At 38.9% G+C, this 25386-nt stretch overlaps 1 protein-coding gene across 2 annotated transcripts in view; it reads right to left on the bottom strand.

Annotated features, from left to right (window-relative positions):
- Positions 1–25386, bottom strand: part of ESRP1 (epithelial splicing regulatory protein 1) — a gene marked incomplete at its 5' end in the record, with an annotated part of 52042 nt that overhangs the window by 5876 nt on the left and 20780 nt on the right. Inside the window, 4 exons of one of the 2 annotated variants that reach the window (XM_079722228.1) lie at positions 15277–15445; positions 18558–18744; positions 20999–21217; positions 24623–24924. In XM_079722228.1, the coding sequence (XP_079578354.1) occupies positions 15277–15445; positions 18558–18744; positions 20999–21217; positions 24623–24924 (877 nt within the window). Of the gene's footprint in view, positions 1–15276; positions 15446–18545; positions 18745–20998; positions 21218–24622; positions 24925–25386 lie in introns of both variants that reach the window. The other variant, XM_079722227.1, reaches the window with a different exon arrangement.

The following is a 25386-nucleotide window of genomic DNA, read 5'->3' as shown; positions in this document are numbered from 1 at the left end:
GAAATTAGTTTCACCCTGTCCCTAAACCAATCTGTTTCCCACCACAGTTAGTTGCTAGATACCCATATTTAAAAATATATACACATAGGGAAATTTTTTTTTAAAGTAGTCATTAGCTTAAAGAGCAATAAAGACCCACAGCTTTAGATTATTAACTCTTATAAATCATTCTAAGTAAGTAATTATCCCATTTCAAAGACAAGTAAACACATAATGGAAGGGACTAAAAATCTTTGACATTATCTATCATACATAATCCTAACTGATGGGTTAATAGGAATGATACCAGATAGTGAATCCAGTCCCAGACTCCATTTTAGTAGCACAGTAACCTTGAGCAAGTCACTTAATGTCTCTGAACTCCAATTTTATCATTTGTTAAATGGCGATTACACTTCCTAGTTTCTCAGAATTGTTCTTCAGCTTCAATGATTTAACATATCAAATTACTCCACAAACCATAAAATGCAGTAATGTGTTGTTCTATTATTATTCTCACTCTTGCTATTTCCATAATCATTCTTCCATTTCATTTCTAAAATATGGGAGCCTGAAAATATTACTTGACATCAAGCTGCCCATAACTTGTTAAGTCTCTAAAACAGTGATTCTCAACTTATCTGAATATTAGAGTCACTTGGTGAGATTTTTACAACTCTCTGAGGAGAGTCTCTTTAGAGATCAAGAGTCAATCTGTGTGTAACTGTCAGAGCAAAGAGAGGGAATGCTGAACTTTAGGCCTGAGAAGGACTTAAGCCATCATTTAGCCACACCTCCTCATTTTTAGAGATGGAAATGGAAACTAAGAGTTAAATAATTTCCCAAAGGTCACACAACCAGTTAGCTCTTCACAAAACTGAAGAACTACCCAGATTTCTCAACTTCTAGTTCAGTGTCTCCCCCCTATACAAGCACCACTCATTCAAAGACCATATTTGCTCATGTCAAATGCCTGATAGATACTAACACTAATACTCAAAGACTATCAAGACTTCTGTGTATTGTGCTGAGTTACTCTGACTTTCCACATTGGATATGAAAATCAGATCATTTCCATAGTACACAACTTACTTCTATGACTCTGACCTGGCATATTCTATGCCTCTGGTTAAAGATCTCTTATAAATTAAATCTAGGTATCTAGTATTGGGTTGGCCAAAGAGTTCGCTTGGTTTTTTCCGTAAGATGGCCCTAGTAGCACTTAGTTGTCTTAACTTCATTTGAAACAATTTTGTTAGATTGCATTGTGACAGCTGTCATATCAGCGTGCATTAAAAAAAAAAAAAAAAAAAAGGGCTTCCCTGGTGGCGCAGTGGTTGGGAGTCCGCCTGCCAATGCAGGGGACACGGGTTCGTGCCCCGGTCTGGGAAGATCCCACATGCCATGGAGCGGCTGGGCCCGTGAGCTATGGCCGCTGAGCCTGCGCGTCCTGTGCTCCGCAATGGGAGAGGCCGCGACAGTGAGAGGCTCGCGTACCGCAAAAAAAAAAAAAAAAAACTTATCAAAGTTGGTGATTTTTGTGTAGCTATTTTAATATTGAAGATGGGAGAAAAAAAAGCAACATTTCCGGCATATTATGCTTTCTTATTTCAAGAAAAACGCAACTGAAATGCAAAAAAAGATTTGTGCAGTGTATGGAGAAGGTGCTGTGACTGAGCAAACGTGTCAAAAGTGGTTTGTGAAGTTTCGTGCTGGAGATTTCGAGCTGGAGATTTCGAGCTGGGTGATGCTCCAAGGTCGGGTAAGACCAGTTGAAGTTGATAGTGATCAAATCGAGACGTTAATTGAGAACAATCAATGTTACACCATGCAGGAGACAGCCGATATACTCAAAATATCCAAATCACTGCTGAAAATCATTTGCACCAGTTTGGTTATGTTAATTGCTTTAATGTTTGGGTTCCACATTAAGTTAAGCAATAAAAACTTTCTTGACCATATTTGTGCATGCAATTCTCTACTGAAACATAACGAAAACTTTTTTTTTTTTTTTTTTTGCGGTACGCGGGTCTCTCACCGTTGTGGCCTCTCCCGTTGCGGAGCACAGGCTCCGGATGCGCAGGCTCAGCGGCCATGGCTCATGGGCCTAGCCACTCCGCTGCATGTGGGATCTTCCCGGACCGGGGCACGAACCCGTGTCCCCTGCATCGGCAGGCGGACTCTCAACCACCGTGCCACCAGGGAAGCCTGAAAACGTTTCATTTTAAAACAAATTTGTGACAGGTGATAAAAAGTGGATACTGTACAATAATGTGGAATGGAAGAGATCGTGGGGCAAGTGAAATGAACCACTACCAACCACACCAAAGGCCAATCTTCAACCAAAGAAGGTGATGTGTGTACATGGTGGGATTGGAAGGGAGTCCTCTATTATGAGCTCCTTCCGGAAAACCAAATGATTAATTCCAATAAGTACTGCTCCCTATTAGACCAACTGAAAGCAGCACCCGACGAAAAGTGTCCGGAATTAGTCAACAGAAAATGCATAATCTTCCACCAGGATAACACAAGACCGCATGTTTCTTTGATGACCAGGCAAAAACTGTTATAGATTGGCTGGGAGGTTCTGATTCATCTGCTGTATTCATCAGACATTGCACCTTCAGATTTCCATTTATTTTGGTCTTTACAAAACTCTCTTAATGGAAAGAATTTCAATTCCCTGGAAGACTGTAAAAGGCATCCAGAACAGTTCTTTGCTCAAAAAGATAAAAACTTTTGGGAAGATGGAATTATGAAGTTGCCTGAAAAATGGCAGAAGGTAGTGGAACAAAACAGTGAATATGTTGTTCAATAATGGTCTTGGTGAAAATGAAAAATGTGTCTTTTATTTTCACTTAAAAACCAAAGGAACTTTTTGGCCAACTCAATACCTTCAAAATACAACCAAGATAAAATAAAAGTTATCTAACTAGAAATTTAAGGCTATAAATGACAATTATGTTCAGCGTCTGTAGGGTAGCACCTATTCCAATGAAGCCAAAACACAATACAATTGGGATTCAATATTTATTCTTTGCACTAGGATTATCTGCTGTAGACAAGATATCTTAAGAAAAATTAAATAATCTGTTTCTACCTGACAGGGCATGAGAATAAGAATTTTTTCTCAACCTAAATTCCAGGTCTTTCAGATTATTGAAATAAAAGACAGCAAGAAATAAAGTAACTTGTGGAGTAAAAATGATAGTATAGAGACAAGGCAAACTTATACGTAGAAAATCGAATAGAGTTTGCTGAACTATTACTAGAATAAGCCAGTCTGGCAAGGTTACAAGATATAAGATCAATGCACAAAATAAATTAACTACATTTTTATACACTACAATGAACAATCCAAAACGGAAATTAGGAAATCAATTCCATTCACAACAGCATCAATAAGAACAAAATATTTAGGAAAAAAATTTGACAAAGGAAGAGCAAGACTTGTACACTAAAAACTATGAAACACTGTTAGAAAATAAAAGATCTAAATAAATGGAAAGACAGCCCATGTTCATAAACAGAAGATTTAATTTTTGTTAGAATGGCAATACTATCTCTAAATTGTACAGATTCGATGCAATAGCTGTCAAAATTCCAACTGGCTTTTTTGCAGAAAACGACAAAACTGAAGCTAAAACATATATGGAAATACAAATGACCCAGAATAGCCAAACTTTCTTAAAAGAGAACAAAGTAGGGAGACTTACATTTCCTAAATGCAAAACTTACTCTAAAGCTACAGTAATCAAGATGGTGTGGTACTCCCATAAGGATAGGCAATGATCAATAGAATAGAATTTGAGAGGTGAGAAATAAACCCTTACATTTATCGTCAATTGAATTTTTTTTTTGGCCACGCTGCACAGCCCATGTGATCCCAGTTCCCCAACCCAGGGATCAAACTCAGGCCCTCGGCAGTGAAATCATGGTGTCCCAATCACTGGACAGCCAGGGAATTCCCTGGTCAACTGATTTTTGATGAGGTTTCCAAGACAATTTGATGAGGAAAGAATAGTCTTTTCAGTAAATGGTGCTGGAACAATGAAATATCCACATGCAAAAGGATGAATTTAGACCTCTACCTCACTCCATATAAAAAATTAATTCAAAATGGTAATATACTTAAGTGTAAGAGCTAACACTACACAACTCTTAAAAGAATATGTAGTAATACATTTTCATGACCTTGCATTATATCTGACAACAAAAGTATAAGTGAGAAAAGAAGAAATAGATAAGCTGGACTGCATCAAAACTTAAAACTTTTGTGCTTTAAAGGACTCCATCAAGAAAATGAAAAGACAACCCACAGACTGGGAGAAAATATTTGTAAGTCATATAAGCTCTCCTACCTAGAATATATACAGAAATTTTACAACTAAAAAACAGTAAGAAAAATGACTCAATTTAAAAATGTGCAGGGACTTCCCTGGTGGTCCAGTGGCTAAAACTCTGCTCTCCCAATGCAGGGGGTCCAGGTTCAATCCCTGGTCAGGGAACTAGATCTCACATGCTGCAACTAAGAGTTCACAGGCCAGACTTCCCTGGTGGCACAGTGGTTAAGAATCCGCCTGCCAATGCAGGGGACATGGGTTTGAGCGCTGGTCTGGGAAGATCCCACATGCCGTGGAGCAACTAAGTCCCTGCGTCATAACTACTGAGCCTGTGCTCTAGAGCCCGCGAGCCACAACTACTGGGCCCGCATGCCACAAGTACTGAAGCCCGTGCGCCTACAGCCTGTGCTCTGCAAAAAGACAAACCACTGCAATGAGAAGCCTGCGCACCCCAACATAGAGTGGCCCCTGCTTGCTACAACTAGAGAAAGCCCACATGTAGCAATGAAGACCCAATGCCACCAAAAAAAAAAAGCCAGTCACAGAAGACCACATATGGAATGATTCCATTTATATGAAATATCTGAAAAAGCAAATCCATAGAAACAGAAAATAGATTGATAGTTATTTAGGGATGGGGGAGGGGCAAGTAAAGTGGGTAGAAAGGAAGTGAACGGGAGTTTCTACTAATGGACACCAGGTTTCCTTTGGGGGTAATGGGTTACTCTAAAATTAGATTGTTATATTATCTAAAAATTAGTTTACACAATTGTTCTAAAATTAGCAGCACAACTCTGTAAATACACTAAAAACCACTGAATTGTATACCTAAAATAGGTTAATTTTATGATATGTAAACTACCTTAATAAAGTTGTTCTTAGGACTTCCCTGGTGGTGCAGTGGTTAGGAATCCTCCTGCCAATGCAGGGGACATGGGTTCGAGCCCTGGTCCAGGAAGATCCCACATGCTGCGGAGCAACTAAGCCCATGCACCACAACTACTGAGCCTGTGCTCTAGAGCCCAGGAGCCACAGCTACTGAGCCCACACACCACAACTACTGAAGCCCGCATGCCTAGAGCCCGTGCTCCACAACAAGAGAAGCCACCGCAATGAGAAGCTTGCGCACAGCAACAAAGAGTAGCCCCTGTTCACCGCAACTAGAGAAAGCCCGTGTGCAGCAACGAAGACACAATGCAGCAAAAAATAAATAAATTTATTTATTTTAAAAAATAAGTAAATAAATTAACTTTTCAACTAATCCAATTCAGTTAAATACAATTTACAGTCAATGTTTGAGATATTTAATGCTTTCCATGGAAAGTTACTCAGTTATCAGAAAATCTTAGCCTTTTTCAAATCCCATGTAATTTAAGGAATGGTAGGGAGTGCTGTATGTTATAAGGGAAACAATTTTAAACATAAGAATAGCTTCAAAGTATAAAGTATAAATGGATTATGCCATTGCCACAGAATAAGGATAACGTAAAAATTATGTGCATTTGCTTTGTGGCGGTTTAGAGACGGTTTAGAGAAAGATAAGGCATTTTTTAACCACACCCTAAATAATGGCAAAAAGAGAGCTGTCCATCAAAACAAGACTATACCAGTAGCTCATCCTAACATTCATTTTAAGTCATTGTTTTGGGTTTCTACCTCCATTATATCTTTAGTTAGGTTTCAGATTCTCAAGTGTCAGTATTTATCAGTCTCAGGTGTACATGGTAACAATAATGTAACTGCTACTCAAAAGCTACAGAGGTTCAAAAATTGATAAAACTACAAAGGAACCCAAGGGTTAGGGGCCAAATGAGTGAGTCAATGTAACCTTGAACTCCAAGGTCCTACAGTGCATGGAGGGACTGTACCGCATCACATAAACTAACAAGGAGACTGCACTTGAGCTGGGTAAGAAACCCTGTTGGAGTTGCCTGAATGGGCAAAGAACTGAAGGGAGATGAGAGGAAATGAAGGGAAAAAGTAAGTAGCACAAGAGGGGTCTCCCCATAGATTTATATTCAGAAAACTGCTAGAGCATCACAGTTATGAAGACATTACTGCTGAGACTCATTCAGCAAGTCACACTGAGATTGCATTAAGAAATTACTGAGGACTTCCCTGGTGGCGCAGTGGTTAAGAATCCGCCTGACACTGCAGGGGACACAGGTTTGATCCCTGGTTCAGGAAGATCCCACATGCCGCAGAGCAACTAAGCCCGTGCGCCACAACTACTGAGCCCACACACCACAACTACTGAGCCCACGCACCACAACTACTGAAGCCTGCACGCCTAGAGCTCGTGCTCTGCAACAAAGAGAAGCCACTGCAATGAGAAGCCCACGCACAGCAACAAAGAGTAGCCCCCCTCGGCACGGCTAGATAAAGCTTGCGTGCAGCAACGAAGACCCAACGCAGCCAAAAATAAAAAAATAAATTTATTATAAAAAAGAAAGAAAGAAAGAAAAAGAAACCACTGAATGAAGCACACCAGTGACTACATTATAAAGTTGGTGAAGATTTCCTCCATGGCAGTACTCCATGTTCTCTCTATGTATTTGGGTAAAAACTTTCAAATCCAATGTAGAGAAAAACTGTATTTCCCTGAGAATTAATGACTTTCTTTCCTTTGAAATTATGAGTTTCATAATTCAAGTTTCCTCCTGCTCAGAGCCTATGATTGTTATGCCAATATAATTTTTTTTTTTTTTTTTTTTGCGATACGCGGGCTTCTCACTGTTGTGGCCTCTCCCGTTGCGGAGCACAGGCTCTGGACGCGCAGGCTCAGTGGCCATGGCTCACGGGCCCAGCTGCTCCTCGGCACGTGGGATCTTCCCGGACCAGGGCACGAACCCGTGTCCCCTGCATCGGCAGGCGGACTCTCAACCACTGCGCCACCAGGGAAGCCCTATGCCAATATAATTTAATTGCCTAAGATTCTGTTGTCAGACTATCAAATATTTCTTCCTATCTTGTATTTTTTCAAATCCTAATTTACATAATCTAATTTTATAATATTCTATGTATCTTAATAACTCATAGAAAATTCTTTGTAGAGCAGGGAAAGATATGAAAATACTGAAGGCCAGGGTGTCTACCAACACAATACATACTCTAGTGGAAACAATTCTCATAACACCCTTTCATCTAATAATTACAAATTACTAAATATTGGTAACACTGATGTTATCAGGTAGCATTCCAAAATAGAAGTAGTCATAAATATTCATATTTTGAGGACCTGCCATATTTCTCTAGAGGAGAGAGGATCAAAGCATTATCTGTCCTATTAGAAAAAGCGGTTGGGGTTCCCTGGTGGCACAGTGGTTGAGAGTCCGCCTGCCGATGCAGGGGATACGGGTTCGTGCCCCGGTCCGGGAGGATCCCACGTGCCGCAGGGCGGCTGGGCCCGTGGGCCATGGCCGCTGAGCCTGCGTGTCCGGAGCCTGTGCTCCGCGACAGGAGAGGCCGCGGCGGTGAGAGGCCCGCGTACCGCAAAAAAAAAAAAAAAAAAAAGAGGTTAAGGGAAAAGAAGAATAGAAGACTATATTCTCTCCTCTGGATGAGAGGACATTAATATAGAAAATTAAAACACATAAAAACACATTTACATAGAAAACATGCCGAGAAGTCTTGCAAAAAGAAATCTGATTTCCACTTCTTGCAAAATTATTGCACCGAGCCTTTGTATTAAGGTTATTAACACCCCTAGTGTTACAAAGACCATATATTTTTGGAAAGTGACTGGAGAAACAATGTTTTAATCCTAGCAAGTGCAAAAGCTGGAGTCACTTTTCAGGAAATTTCTGAACTAACTTGTTCATCTGAAATGAACAATCTCAAGAAGGATGACTTTTCAACATTCTTTTTGAGTTTAATACTGAGGCAGAGGGACTGATGATCACATCTGGATTCTCAATTTCTGTTAGCTCTTCCTAAAGGCTGTACAAGCTGCTCTGTGCATGTGCATCTATCTCTTGGAGAAAGTTTAAGTAACCAACAAATATAAAAACACTTTGGAAGGAATAAAGAAATCTTCTAAGAATCTATTTCACTGAAATAGTAAGCAAATTTAGGTACTGTCAAAATAGTTTGGTAACTAAACTTAACTTACCCTAATTACGTCAAAGATTACCAAAAACAAACAAACAAAAAAACCCCTACTACAGTTATCATAATATGCTCCAAATACATAGTAAAGTTACAGACTGCTTATTCAAAACATGAATTGCCCTCACAAAGCTTCATTTTAAATTTGAAAACTGAATCCTATAGTAGAAATTATTTTATAAGTAATCTTTTTGTTTGATTTAAAGTATAAAATGATAACTGATCTTCTTACATGTTTAGAAAACAGTGACATTTTTAAAAGTAATATTTTGATGAAAAATCTAGATGAAGAAGGAAGCAAAACACACTGTTAACCGTGGACATTTGTAACAGAAGTAACAGAAGACAACAATTTCCAGAGAGGCACATTTACAGAAGTTATTATTTTGTAAACTATTTTGGCGTTCTGTTTTTTAAATGAGCTTTTGTCTTGTTTTGGAATAGGAATAGCATACAACATTGAAGGGTACAAATACAGAGCCAGCAGTATGACTCCATCACACCCCTCCCCCTCCAGATCAGAACCTCTCTAGAAGCAATCCCATTCTAGCTTCGTGGTTATTATGGTTTGATTATTTTGAACTTAAATGGAAAATGTTTGCTAATAAAGCCATTTTGCTTTTGGTTTTTATTTATTTTATTTTTTGCAGTACGCGGGCCTCTCACTGTTGCAGCCTCTCCCGTTGCGGAGCACAGGCTCCGGACGCGCAGGCTCAGCGGCCATGGCTCACGGGCCCAGCCGCTCCGCGGCACGTGGGATCTTCCCGGACCGCGGCACGAACCCGTGTGCCCTGCATCGGCAGGCGGACTCTCAACCACTGCGCCACCAGGGAAGCCCTGCTCTTGGTTTTTAAAAAGGCAGCTTAGGGACTTCTCTGGTGGCACAGTGGTTAAGAATCTGCCTGCCAATGCAGGGGACATGGCTTCCAGCCCTGGTCCGGGAAGATCCCACATGCCACGGAGCAACTAAGCCCGTGCGCCACAACTACTGAGCCTGCGCTTTAGAGCCAGCGAGCCACAACTACTGAGCCCACGCTCTAGAGCCAGCAAGCCACAACTACTGAAGCCCGTGAGCCTAGAGCCCGAGCTCCACAAGAGAAGACACCACAATGAGAAGCCCGCACACCACAACGAAGAGTAGCCCCCGTGCAGAAACAAAGACCCAAAGCAGCCAAAAGAAAAAAAAGGCAGCTTAAAAGACCACATAACACACAGTAAAGGAAATCAAAAGTCATTACTCTGTATTATGAGATAAAATTCATAGACAAATGTCAATTTTTCCTTTAAGCCTACTTCAAGGTAATGTCTTAAAGATATACCAAGGAAATGCTTAAATAGGGCAATGGAGGCAAAATAGGTTTATCAAGATTGGCACATGTGTTTTAGTTAAGTTCTGCTTTAACTAAAGTCATTAATGCTTGAGAATAAGGTGCTTAATTTAAAGATATATTGGGCACATAAATAGCAACAGGTGAAAGAAATGATCTCTAGGTTTTTGTGCTTTGAAAGGTTCTGCAGGTAAGGGTATAGCAGGGTACCCATGGAAACAGATGATACAAGATTGGGAAATATTGATATTGTTGAAATTGGGTAATAGATATTCTCCCAAATTATGTTAGTTTGAAATTTTCTGTAATAGATTCTTTTAAAGTTATGCTTGAAAATAACATATATAATACCATCCCCATTTTGCAAGGAAAAAAATCCTTACACATTGAAATCAATCAAGTGTTTTGGGTAATGAAAATTTTTTTCCTTGAAGTTCACTGCACTTGATAATTTTCTACAATGCTAAAAAGAATTTTAAGCATATTTTAAATTCCCTGAACTGCTCATCATATGAATAAGGTCTTTAGATGACTAACAAATGACTATTCCATGAAACTACACTGAATTCTCAGGGACTGATAGTATAGACTGAATTGCCCACAGCAGTTCCTGCTTACATCATTTAGCAATGTCATTCAAGCTAAAAAAACAAAAAAACCCAAAAAAACAAAAAAAGAGTTGTTCCCACCAACAAAAATTATCTGGTGCTTCTCCATTATAACAACATTGCCTGATATTGCATTAATATTGCATTGTTACAATGTTCTAGTATAATTTCACTGCATGCTGAGTTCCAGTTTGCATTTGTGGCACTAAATGTTTAAGTTATAAAAATAATGTTTTTAAAATAAGAATTCTTTCTTTTTCTTAATCCTATCAGAAAGCTTTTGGGACTTCCCTGGTGGTCCAGTGGTAAAGAATCCACCTTTCAATGCAGGGGATGCAAGTTCGATCCCTGGTCAGGGAACTAAGATCCCACATGCGGCGGGGCAGCTAAGCCCGCGTGACACAACTACTGAGCTCCCACACCTCAGAGAGAGAGCCTGCACGCCACAAACTACAGAGCCCATGTGCTCTGGAGCCTGCCTTGCAATGGAAGATCCCACATGCATAAAGGAAGAAGCCCGCGTTCTTCAACTAAGACCTGATGCAGCCAAAAAAATAAATAAATAAAATATATACTAAAAAAAAAAGAAAGCTTTCAATGAGTAAATTAGAAAGTAAATTTAACTTTACATTTGGTTGTCAAATGTTACCATTGTGAGAAACTAGTTAAAGTGTATATGGGATGCCTCTGTACTGTTTGTTACAACCGCTTGTGAACCTATACTTATCTCAATAACAAAAGGAAACTGGAATAAGAAAGCCAAGCATTCAAAATAGGAAAAGCAAGCATCTCTCAGAGGCTTGGTATTCTTTTTGACTCAAGTGCAAAGAATTTCAGAATAGAATACAAAAGCACCACACAACACACCAAGCATTGCAGAATGCCTCAATATTACTAAATTATACGTATTCATTGCTTGGGTAGAAAGAATGTGATTTTACAAGTAATGGTTATCCAAAAAAATAAAAGTCCCCTCCCACACCTCCCAAACCTTTCTCATGGGCACGCAAATAAAGCATCACTCATTAAAAATGGCAAACATCCCTTGCCCTCTCTTTTGGTTCAAGGTGATACGTTATTATTTATAATGTCCTACAAAAGGTGAGGCAATGGATATACAAAAGACATTTATGTTAATCCATCTTTCTTTAAATTACATGACATTTCATTGAAGACTCAGCACGTTTCTTACCTGTGCTACAGCTTTGATGCAAAAGATAATATTCTTTTCTAAGAAAAATGAGAGGTCGGAACAAAAGGTAGGACTTTATGTAATGGGAGAGACAAGGTGTGATAAAACAGAGTTCTGAGTAATAAGCAGGGTGGGCACGAACGGATAGTCCCTTCTAATTCTCTTGTACCCTGGGCTAAGCTCTGGGATACTGGGTAACCGAAATCTTCTTCCAAGGGGTGAAAGGAAAAACCAATGTTCATAATCAGAAAATAGAACCTCTTGCTTTAATTTCACTTGCTCTTCAAGTTGCTGTTGTTACAGCCACACATTTAGACTGCTAAAAACTCATTTAACAATAAACAAAAAGAAAGCAATTCACTGGTTCACTGTTTTCTGCTTAAATGTTCCTCAGGTAACCCAAATCCTTATGAGGAAATACCCATCATAGGTTCTATCTCCAAATATACCAAGTTAGAGGAAATAAAATAAGAACAAATGTGCCCGCTAGCTGAAGGAGCCCTTTGAAGTCAGACTTTGCACAAGGATGAACTCTGTCAGCTACTCTACACCAGAAAGGGTCCATATTTTATTAACCCTAATATTCCCAATATGTCGCACACAGAGGTACTAAATAATAGTTTGCCCGGATAAATTCAAAGTTAAAAACAGTAAAACCAGTCACTTTTTTTGAGGGGCATACTTTTAAAAGTCTGCAAAATGTTAGCATATTAATGTTTTAAAGTAATGAGCATGTTGCATTAATCTGAAGTCAAACAGACATATTTCATTTAGAAAGTGGATAACACATTTTAAATCAACCATACTCCAATAAACATTTTTTAAAAATTAAAAAAAATGTGCAGGGACAATATTGTGTAATAAACCATAATGAAAAAGAATATATAACTGAATCACTTTGCTGTACAGCAGAAATTAACACAATACTGTAAATCAATATACTTCAATGAAATATTAAAAAAAGAGGGAATTTCATTTTTTTAATTTAAAAAGAGACAAACTCCAGAGCTTCTGATTTAATATCTTGTTTTAGCCTGAAGTATGCTATCTCACACTTTCCTACGTATCAGAGAATAGGCCAAAATATACTTAAACATTTATATTACAGAGCCTCAAATGCCTTACAGTCATGTGATATTAGAAATTAATGGCTTTCTCCCAAAACTGTAAAATATTTTATCGTTTTTGGAATTTGCTTTTTAAATTATTACAGATTTTAAGTATGGTTAACAGCACATCCCCATGTTTGAACACTCTGTGTCAGTAATTTCACTAGAATTAGGGAAATGTAAATTAAGAGTGTGAACCATACAAGGAGTTATTTGGAAATATTAATTTAAATATAACACACATGACTTTTGATTTAAAAATCCCACTTCTGTGAAATTGTTCTACAGAAATAGAAGTATTTAAAGATCAATACGAGTTTTGTTTAACAGAAAAATAAAATTAAATGTCTATAAAAATAAAGGAGTTGTTAAATTATGATATATTTTCACTCTTGGGATATCATATGGAAGTTACAAGAGTGAGGTAAAGATACAGATATTCCTTAGGGAAGAAGTCACTGACATACTGGCAAGTTAAAACAAACAAACAGACAAAACAAACCAGTGTGGGCAGTACGTTAGTACGCCACATTATTTACAAGCACACGGATATGTGTATATTATCAAACTGATAGTAGTGGTTACTTTTGGACTTGGTGTTGTATAAAATGGGAGTCTACTTTTCCTCACTACTTCTATCCTCTTAGACTTAACAATGAGGACATTACAAACTTTAAAACTACTAGTAGAAAAAAATTAACACATAAGCAGGGGCCCAAAATTACAGGAGCTATTAAGCCATAAATGTCAGTTCCACTTGCTTTTGGGGCTTCAAGACTCAAGTTCCCATCTCACTATGATGGAAAACTATTTCTAAGAGATTCCTTCTTTTAACAGTGTCCAGATAGCAAGGCAATGGTGGAACTGGATACTTTGCAAGTGTATTATAGGCACAAGAAATTGCACCAGGCGTCCAGTGGCACAAAGCATTCCACTCCTGACATTCTGATGGTGTAAGACAGGAAGACAGAGATCTTTCTTATAACCAGAGCCACTACCAGCAAGTGACTGTCACAGGGTCTAGAGAAGGTGGCAGATTGGGATTGGGCTGGGTGTCTGACATAGTACTCAACCATGAACAATTACTCATGCTTCTGAGCCCTTTTTCAAGCTTTCAAAAGATGGCCAGCTGATGATTATCATGGCTTTCTCCCTATTCTTCTTCCCCAGGAGAATAAAGAACATTTTCAAAAAACAAAACAAAACAAACAAAAAGAACATTTTCAATAGCATTAATGAATGTTTTTAAAATTTCTAAAAAAATTAAACAAATTTAATTAATAGTGGCTACCAGCTTCACTGCTACCAAGATTCCAAAGTTCTTGCTCCCTATTGGGAAACTGCAGATGGAGAGGGAATAAAAAATACAGTGTGACAGGGAATCCCCTGGCGGTACAGTGGTTAGGACCCCGCACCTCTACTGCAGGGAGCCTGGGTTCGATCCCTGGTCGGGGAAGTAAGGTCCTGCAAGTCACGTAGCAAGGCCAAAAAAAACCAAAAAAAAAAAAAACCACACAGAGATCAGATAGGTAAGTTCCAGGCCACTTATCAAAAACCTCACATACACATTGATGGATGTACTCAAAACATTTATTTTAAATAGCTTGAGAAGGAAAAAACAAGGCCTGGTATACTTCAAAAATTTTTTGAGCAGTACTGCTTGTGACAAAGTAAAATTTTATTTTAATAAAGTGAACTGGTTAGTAGTTAAACAAAGACTTTTTTTTTTTGGCTTTGCAGCATGTGGGATCTTCCCCAACCAGGGATCGAACCTGGGCCCCCTCCAGTGGAGGTGCGGAGTCCTAAACAATGGACCGCCAGGGAAGTCCAAACAAAGACTTAAAAAAAATTTTTTTTTGTTTTTTGAAAAGAAAATTGAGAACGAGAGGTTATTATATATCCAAGTTAGAATCACAGGCAATCAGACCTGGGAGGGACTCCAAAACCTTGGCTGATCTCATCATTTTGTAACAACCAGAAAGGTCAAGTGAATTGCCTCAGGTAGCAGAACAGATGAGACCAAAACTCGGGTATCCCAATTTCCAGACTGACAAATTTCTCTCCATTATATCCAGTTGCCTCCAAGAAACTGAGGACAACTAAAAATAACCAGATTTAAAATATGTTGATTCTAATAAAGTACTCAATCTCATCCTGGACTTGTTAGTAAAGATTTAGAGAGGAAAGAATACGAGCCCTATAAAATTTAAAACAACAGTTATTATTTATTTTGGGTTGACATGAATTCATGGTACTTAAAAATATAATTGTCCTCACCATGGATTTTCTCGTTTTGTAATTCATTCACATGATACTGCCACCCTATTAGAATGATTACTGTGCTACTCACTAACAACCCTAAAATAGAAGGAAAGATGGAAAGTTGTATACACACGTAACCTAAAATATCATGCTGTCAATAGATGGTTAAAAAATAAACATTTTGGTTTGTCTTGAAACAACCTTCTTGGTCAGAGATATGACCAGAAACTGTTGCCGGTCATGCTAACCTTCAACGTGGCAGACAACATTCTTCTGTGAACTCAGGCAGCGGCTATTAAAGGAGTCCTTTGTTTCTGTCCCTCATTTCCACTGCCATCAGAGCCTTACCTGGGATAGTACGCTGTGTAGTTCATGAAGAGCTGGGTGCCCGCTGGGTAGTATGCCGTGGAGGGCTGCAGTGCTCGTGGATTCAAGAGCACAGAGGGCTGATAAATGGCAGCTTCAGGAGGAATAACTGCTGCAGGAGCTGGAAATGTGTAGGAGGGAGGAGACAGGCCTAAATAAGCAAAGAGAGAGACCTTGAGATATATTTGTAGTACCTGACACGTGTGCTAGCGCTAAGGCTACAAGGTCGCTGTTCCATATATACATTCGAAAGAAAGAGACCAGTTCTGTATACCATCCCAAGCATCTTCCTTTTGGTTATATAGATAACACCTAGAAGCAATCTCACACACTCCGTCAACCTAAAGAACGGTTCTTAGTCTGAAATTTGGAAAAACCAGTATCAAGTGGACTTTCAAGTCTTCGCAACCATTTCATGACACGTGATTTTTTCTTCCCCACTCCTAAGTGCCAGTTACCACAAACTAACTCTTTGAGGAAAGAAACATGGGACAGACTGACATTTAGTGTAACTTCAAACCAAAAGCTGGGTTTTTTTTCCCCCTTTGAGCACTTTGCTGCTAGTTCATATTGTTATCTACTCTATAGTACGACATGAAGACAGTTATGATGAAACACTACTCACCAGGACCATGTATTATGCCAAAGCATAGACTGTGCCAGAGTAAACTGACCTAAAAGGAGTAGATTAATTCTGGATCATGTATACTTCAAGGCAACCTGGAAGATGGGTTTTTGACACTAATCTACATCTTCAGACTAGTCTAAAAAATAAAAAAATCCAACCTGGGAGATAACCCTGAAGAAATATATGTGCAAGTCTTCCTGAGAGTCAGCTGATGAAAATCTGATTCAGATTAAATAGAAAATAGAAAGGATGGAATTCCTTTGTCTTCTGGTTATGCAACATCTTCAAGGCCCAGTAACTCACTTAAGTCAGGCCACTTGCTGGTCACTAGCTTTAATGTGTAGGATGAACACAACTCTCCAAGTCATCTGCACCCAACAGAAGAGATAACCGAGAGGTTGCCTGAATTTGGAAGTCCTGACTTTATTTTCAAACCTAGAACCACCTAATATATGTTGCAAATAGCTGAAGCCCACTGGATAATTTTCACAGGAAAATCTCTACTGTCTTTTGCTCTTCTTATGAGCTTCTATATGTCTATGGAGATGAGTGAGTCAGCTGAACATGGGTACATAAACCCAAGACCTGGGAATTCCCTGGTGGCCTAGTGGTTAGGATTCCAGGGCTTTCACTGCTATGGCCCAGGTTCAACGCCTGTCAGGGAACTGAGGTCCTGAAAGCTGTGCGGCACGGCCAGAAAAAACCCAAAAACAGACAAACAAAAAACCCCAAGACCAAGATATTGATTGCATATTCAATTTTTGGGTACCTTCTTCATACCCATCAAAAATTGCTACATGGTAGATACCTAATGTAGATAATTTTAAAATTATGATCCCTGGCCTAAATGAGTCCAAAAAAAGGACAAACAGAACAAACCAAGGCACCTAAGTCATAAAGAGATTGTCACCTAAAGAGAGTTGGCAGGAAAAAAAAAGTCCAGTAGAACAAGCATATTAACATGCATAAATTAGAATTCTGATTTTTTAATGAGTGAACTCTTCCACTAAATTGACAAATGGCCAGATTTTAAATAAAATTTTTAGAAAGTATTAAGATATGGAAATATATTTTATGTAAAAATGCATTTAGATTTTTTTTTTAATTTTTATTTTTTTGGCCGCACATTGCGTAGCATGCGGGATCTTACTTCTCCAACGAGGGACTGAAACCGTGCCCCCTGCAGTGGAAGTGCAGAGTCTTAACCACTGGACCGCCAGGGAAATTATTATTATTTTAGGGCTTGTGAGGGGGAAAAGGGAAGAAGTAAAAGTCTTACGAAGTCTGTAATGATGACTTTTCCACCAGGAAGAGAGGAGTAAAAGGATATCACAGCAAAAGAATTTGGGTTATACATGATGGAGAAATTCCCTTATCTCATAATGCTTGACAGATTGTAAGGGAAATTGTAAAAGTTACTGATATTATCAGTGGTTTATGGACAGGAAACCTACAACTAAGATTGCATTAAGATATCCACTTAAGCCCAATCATGAATTTTTAAAACTTGATACTCATTAATGATCAACTCTTAGATATCCACCAATAGCAAGCAGCAGATAAATGGAACATTAGCAATTAGGAATTCCAAGGGAAATAAAGGATTAAGCCCTACTGAATGTCCCATGAATAATACTTTATCAACTAGGTTTATTGGTATAGATCCCTCTTTACTAGAAAGTGATGTCTTAACACTCCCCACTTTATTGGAATCAAGCACATAATCCAGTTTATTTTCTCAGTTATCTTTGGACTGTATTCCAAGTGCTACTTTCTTTAAACATACCCAGCACGCTTCCTAACAAGGTATGTCTTACTCAAAAGTGAAAACTTGGTCAGAAAATTCAAGTTTTAAACATCAGATTCCCAAATGTTCCTTAGTCACAAACCAGAACTTGGTCTCCCGACTAAAGGGCTTATTCCTCTCAAACAGGATTCCAGATGGCGTGCACCCAGGTGCCAATGAGCAAGAGCATGGCTTGATATTAAGCACTGATCCTGTGATCCAATGGTAACTTTGGCTAGTTTATTTACGCATTTGTATCTTTTTTTTTTTTTTTTTTTTTACTAACTTGCTCATTCCAGATATCCTGGAGAGCAAGAGGGATGCTCTTCAGGTTATCATCCTTCCCCCAAAATACTTACTGCTCAAAAAATTAAAAATGCAAAACGGGCATCAACTCGCCCTTCTTAAAAAAAAAAAAAAAACAAAAGAGCTTAATGTGTTGCAGGAAAAAAAAAAGGATCTGTCCATACTTATTTTACCTTTAAATGTTATGTATTTAATATGTAATATTTATTACGTATTAAAATATCTATATAGCCAGGTTGTCTCCCAGAGTCAGTGCTTATCTTGAGCACACTAAGCTTCAGAAATCAAGTGCTTATCACTGGAAAAGCAAGAATATAATTTGAAAGGAGGTATTTGTAGAATCTCTAATTATGGGTGTCCACAACCAAGGTCTTAAATGATTACCAGATACTACCGATTTCAGATGGGAAAGCCTTATGTAACCACCTCACCTGCCTTAGAAAGAACGAGGGGCACAGAAAGTTATGAAAGCAGCTTAAGCACCTACCAGCATATAGCGTAGAATAGCGCCAAGACCCAAGAAAAACTTACATGGTAACTTACATGGCGGTGGGGATAAGCCATTTCGATTTAAAGTGCCCCCCATTAACACAAAGTTCATCTCCTCAGCTGAACACTGAAAGACTTCAACATATCTGTCCTTCATGGTTTTTTTATGACACTTCTGTGCAGCCATAAATGCTCTGTCCGCAGACTTCATCTGGATAAAGGCATCTCCTGATGGGCGTCCCTGAGCACGTGGGGGAAGAATAAAAACAAAAGGAGACTGTCTCCTTCAACAAGGAAGTGGTTGCTTACAAAACATGCACGGTGACAATCACCCATAGTACAGACATTTTAGCCATAACATCTGGGTGACAGTATGATCTACTGAAATCAGACTTATGTTTCATCACCTAATCAACAGAATTGCCCACAAAACCTTGAAGAAATAGTTTTGAGAGCTCATAGCTGAATGTGATCCTTTTTGCTTTTTATCAATTAGAATTAGATTTATGGACTTTTGAAAGCGTCTCCTTGTGACTGCAGTTTCAAAGTAGAGGCTTGTATACTGGGTTTTTCCTTTCTGAAAAATCCGATTAAATCTTACTCAACTGAGAAAAGCTAGTAACAGAACCAGTATTAGAGCTTTATGCATCCTCCGACATGAAACTGAACAAACCAGTGCTCTCTTTTGTCTTTCAAGTCTGTCTCTCACTGACCTGCCACATCGCTTCCCCTTCTCCCTGAAGCCTAGATTGGGAATGTGGCTTGTGGATAGGGAAGGAGGAGAGGAACTGGGAGATGCAAAGCACAGTGAAGGGTGGTGAGAGCTGCTATCATCAGCGTTGCTTGGGAGCCCTTCTCTCACCTCTTCCCCTGCATCTCTGTTTTAAACCTTGGCCGACAGATGTTTATAGACGTTTCCTCTGTTACTAATAGCTTGCTAAAAATCCTATTTAAAACAAAGCTGGTAGATTTCTGCTCCACAGAACCAGAATGCCTTAGTTTCATTTAGCATAGACATTTTATGGGAGAGAAAAAAGGCACAACCAGCTTATAAGACTCCTTTTTTATTTGATGGATTTCTTTAAAGTCTCTAAGGGACTAGTTATTGCAAATTATTACCATGCAAGTTACCATAAGAGTTACCATACCAGGGAAGTTAAGGACACCAGGGAAACCCAGTCCAAGATGGAAAACTAACATCTTCGAGGCAGCTAAGAGCTTGTCCATCATCAAAGAAGCATTTCTCCCAAGTGTAGTCACAATAGGTCACAGGGTCAATGAGAGGCAAATCTGTCTACTGTTGTTAATCACAGAGTAATAATAGCCCCTAGGTTATTAGAAGTGGTGACTCGGAGAGAACCCGAACAATTCCCTGGTGATGCTGAACTGTGGGGAATTTTATTCAAAACGAATCCCGTCAGTGAAGCATGCCGAGAGGATTCCTAGTCAGATAAAATGCTGCGTAGCTTCATATTGACGTGAGAGTTAGAATGAGCATGTGCTGGTGTGGAACACCAAACAGAGGCTCAGTGTTTTCTGATTCCTTGTACCCAGTGGCATGCACTTTCCAGTGAGACAGGATTATGGTTATGAATGTGACCAAATCATCACACGAAAAGAGAAAGTGGGAAACTAGCAGTTTCGAAAAAAATGGTATTTTTAATACAAACCTATATTCAGACTATGATGCACAGAAAACATCTTATTTTCAAAAATTGATACAACTTCACTTTTAATAAAGAGTTCCAAAATGTTAATTAGAGCTACGCGCTTTATGGGTTTTTAAAGTTCTATCCTGCTTATGATGGCACAAAATACTGGCAAATTGCCCAGCAACTAATATAATTAATTTTATTTAAAAAACGAGAGATACCAAGCCAGGAACTGCTTTTAATATGCTTAGAATATATATTGCATACTATAAGAAGCTGATTCGATTTTGATAGAGGATTCTCAACAATTAATTCACGAATACATCTGAGCGCCTTTTAAGATCACATAGTGTTCTAGGTGGTATAGATACAAGTTCTTTATGAGTTTGTACTCTACTGAACGTAATTTGATATCTACTATATATATGTGAAATAAAATAAGTCATTTCTAAACAGTCTATGGATACAAAATACTTGGGAGCACAGACATGCTCATTGGTTTATATATTGTCTATGATTGCTTTCACACTACAGCAGCAGAGCTGCAGACTTCAGTAACTGCAACAGTAAAATGTTGTATTAGACTGGTAATGTATTTGTCTCCTACCCGATGCTACTGATAATTTGATGGATATATGTGATGATGGAATCAGAGCTGAATTTGAATTACGATACCAACGATAGCATTCTTTCCCGAGTTCATCTTAAAGACCCCTTGCACTTATAGTTAAATCTTTCCTTTAAGACTTACTATACAACTGATGAACATTTGTTACCTTTTTATTGGAAGGGTGTATTTAATAAGAATAAGCAAATCAGTTTTCCAGTAAGTGACTTTCTTACCTGATGATTCAATACCATGTGGACCCCATGAGTCCGAATATCGGTGGAAAATTCCCCCAGAAAGTCCAGGATATCCTCAATTGTGGCTGCATAGGGAAGACCTCGAAGGCGTATACAGTCTCTAATGTTTGTAGGGGGCACAAATTGCTGAGGTAGTACTGGAATAATGGGAGGGGTTGGAAGTGGAATGAGAGGGGCCGAGGAGAATCGATTCAGCACCTGTACTCAAAGCAAAATAGAAGTGGTTTAGAGCCCTGCTACTCCAATGTTGTCTGCAGACCAGTCCTGGCATCCCTGGAGAACTGCTAGAAATGCATAATCTCCGCTCCACCCTGACCTAGTCTATATGAATCTGCAGTTTAACAAGATCCCCAGGTGATCCACAAGCATGTTAAAGTTTGAGAAGCACTCATGGAGAAAGTTGTTCATGCTTTTCAGCTGGGAAAGCATGATACCCACTTTTGTGAGCTGCCTGCTGAGGTATACACCACACACAACACAATGCACTTAGATTAAGGACTTATCCACCTGGACAAATGTCTCACTATCTGCCTTGAGACAAGTATCCTTAAAGTCTGTTGCTTTTATAAGAATTGGGACATATTGTTAAATTGTGGACTTATGTACAACCTATTAGATTTCATTTCACTAGTGTTTCTCTCAATATTGTCTTCACATTCCACCTCCAAACCCAAGAAATATAAAGAAAATAACCCAGCAAGGAACCACAGTCAAACAGTGACTGTATTATATTAAAATATGTCACATTTATAATGATGTATAAAGCAGAAGGCAGAATGGCTGGGTAACATAAAACTGAAAAAAATAAATTAGTGAAAATAAAAATAATCATGTGGATTTGAGACAGTGGCAAAACAGGGGATCTTGACTATCTTTTTTTTTTTTTAATTTTTTTTAATTTTTGGCCACACTGCACAGCATGTGGGATCTTAATTCCCCGACCAGGGATCGAACCCGTGCCTCCCTGCATTGGAAGGCGGAGTCTTAACCACGGGACCGCCGGAGAAGGCCCTTGACTACCTTTTAAATTCATGGAATCCTGCTATCTTGAGAATGGATGCGAGGTCAGGTACATTTTGGAGAAAGAATTGCTCCCGGGCAAAACTCATGTTACAAGGTTGTTGTCTACTTTTGTCTTAGTTTAGAATATGCCTACTAGTTGATAATACGAGGAGGTCCTTGTGCAAATGCCATGTGTGGAATCCCCAGGATTTCTGAACCATTTACCACTGCAGCCTTTATCAGCTCATAACTAAAAATATAAGACAATCAATGAACTCCCCCCAAATTGCGCTAATTTCCTCCCTCACACCCTGTCCAATTGCTATCTGAATAAGAGGTGACAACAATCAAAGAGTAAACACAACACAGCCAAAGAGAAAGCAAGACTTTAAGAAACTATACGAACAATTCAGACACAGTACAAACATCAGGGGGAAGAACACGAATAGAAAATAAATGTTATAAACAAACTTGGGACAGGAAATGGTCTAGCACTTACAGTACCTGCCAAATAGGAGATCAGTAAAGTTACTGAATGAAGTGATTATTAATAATGAAAAGAAGACAGTGCAAAGTCTATGACTACTACAACACTTATTAAATAAATTATTAGAGACGGGAGGCTGGAAAGCGAAAGTTCACCCACACTCAAAACCACCTATGGCTGAGTCAAACAGAGAAAGGATACTCTACAACCAAGCCAATTAAGGTACAGTAGCCAAGGCTCTGGGGTAGTCCATTCTAGGGCATGATTTCCATGAAACTGTTCTTCGAATTAAAGATCTAAAATAAAAATCTCATTTCCTCCCCTCTAGTTTGGGGTGTTTGAAGTCTTAAGCATGCTCAGCATATTTTAGAGATTCAGAATTCATGATACTCATTTTCAACAAAGTACAAGTAGTTTAAACTACAAGTATGCTTGTAGCTTAGGGTTCAAGAGTACCAGTACAGGAACTTCCCTGGTGGTCCAGTAGTAAAGGATCCGCCTTCCAATGCAGGAGACATGGGTTCGATCCCTGGTCAGGGAACTAAGATCCCACATGCCGCAGAGCAACTAAGCTTGTGTGCCACAACTACTGAGCCCATGTGCCACAAAATACAGAGCCCACACATTCTGGAGCCTGCACGCCATAACTAGAGAGAGAAAACCTGCAAGCCACAACTACAGAGAAGCCCAAGCACTGCAACCAAGAGCCTGTGAGACATCAACGAAGATCCCGCAAGCCGTGATGAAGACCCGACACAGCCAAAAAAAAAGAAAAAAAGAAAAAGCAATAAGAGTCAGTGTCTGAACTGCTTGCAAAAAAGACCAAAGGAATCATTGAAATGACTATGTTCTACTATGGAGCCAAGTAAAATAAGCTGAAGAGCCATGTGAAACAGTCTATAGAATCTCAGGTGCAAAGGCAATACTAACTGACCCTTGAAGAGAAATGTTCAGCTGGTAAGTCAAGAAGAATAGCTGAAAGGCTTGACACCCTACAGATGGCTTTATGCTTGGATCTTAGTGTGTTTTCAGGAGCTGACTGTCCCATCTGTGCCTCAAAAACAGCGCTGAATTCTGAAAGGTAGTAACAGGACAAAAGGACAATTTGCACTGTCACCAGCAATATGGAACTGATCAAGCCTTTTGGGAAATAAATTTGGCAAGACATTAAAGCCTTAAAAGCTCACAGCCTAGATCCAGTTCTAAAGAAATCAATGAGAAATTGACAGATAGGGACTTCCCTGGTGGCATAGTGGTTAAGAATCCGCCTGCCAATGCAGAGGACACGGTTTGATCCCTGGTCTGGGAAGATCCCACATGCCGCGGAGCAACTAAGCCCGTGCACCACAACTACTGAGCCTGCTATCTAGAGCCCGCAAGCCACAACTAATGAAGCCTGCGCACCTAGAGCCCATGCTCCACAACAAGAAAAGCCACCGCAATGAGAGGCCCCGCGCACTGCGATGAAGAGTAGCCCCCGCTTGCCACAATTAGAGAAAGCCCACGCACAGCAACGAAGACCAACGCAGACAAAAATAAAAATTAACTAATTAAAAAAAGAAGAAATTGACAGATAAGCATGTTTACCTAGAAATTTCTTATGATAGAAAAAAACCCAACCCAAATAAATGTACAATAGAATTAATAAATAAATTATATGCCCCTGTAACATAGTATTAACTTAAAGATTAAAATTTTCAGACATGAGTAAACTTTTGAAACCAAATACAAAAGTATATCTACAGCAATATTCCAGTTATATAAAAACATAGTATTTTTTTGTGTGTATATTAAGATAACAGTGGCTATCATTTGGTTACAGAATAGATATTTTTCATGCATTTATACTTTCTGTAATTTCCAAGTTTTATTTTAACACAATGAATAATGTATTATTTTCAGAAATAAAGACTAGGAACTGTATTCAATATCTTGTAATAACTTATAATGGAAAAGAATCTGAAAAAGAATATATATATGTGTGTATAACTGAATCATTGCTGTATACCTGAAACATTGTAAATCAACTATACTTCAATTAAAGAATAAATTAATTAAAAAAAAAGAAAGAATAGAAATAACGCAAAGCCACCAACGTGCTCTTAAAAACCAACCTGCTGAACTTCAGCTGCTGTGCTCCTGAAGAGTTCAATGTATCTTTTACCCAACAAGTCCTTATGCTTCCTCAATGCGTTCTGTGCATATTCCTCACAAGCAAAGAGGACAAAAGCATCCCCTGTTGGCCTACCATCTGGGTAGGTAACAAAGAGGATGCCTTCCTTCCCCCCAGTGATGGGGCAATGCTGTCCAAAGAAAGCCACCACTTCATCAGCTGTGGCTGTGAACGGGAGCCCCCGCATGCGGACAATGACTTGGTTTTCCTTGGAGAGAAATTGGGCTACCTCATTGGACGTACCTAGGGAACACAAATATCAGGAAACACAGGGAGAAATGGTTAAGACATCAACTTTACCAAATTTAAAAAAGTAAAATTTTTGGCAATGTCTTTAATTCATAAGTCCCACACTCCCATATGAATTCATAATAACATCCCAGGAATCAGAATTCTCTTCCCATAAATTTAAAACTTTCCCCCTACCATTTTCATAAGATACTCCTGTTAATATAGGAAGGTAACCATACAGTTACATCATGGACCAACCACCATATTCTTCTCAAGGAGAGGCAACTAGTCATCATGGTGGTTAAGGGCACAGGCCCTGGAACTAGAAATGGCTGGGTGCAACTGTGGCTTTACCATTTACCAAGCTATGACCTCAGCCAAGTTTAACCTCTGTATCTCAGTTTCCTCATCTGTAAAATGGGAGTAAAATTACCTACCTCATAAATTACTGGAATAAGTTATTACATAGAAAGC

Source organism: Hyperoodon ampullatus (genome assembly GCF_949752795.1).
Source record: "Hyperoodon ampullatus genome assembly, chromosome: 17".
Taxonomy (NCBI): Eukaryota; Metazoa; Chordata; class Mammalia; order Artiodactyla; family Ziphiidae; genus Hyperoodon; species Hyperoodon ampullatus.
The sequence above is the reverse complement of the archived record's forward strand: the minus strand, read 5'-3'. Positions and strand labels throughout refer to the sequence as shown.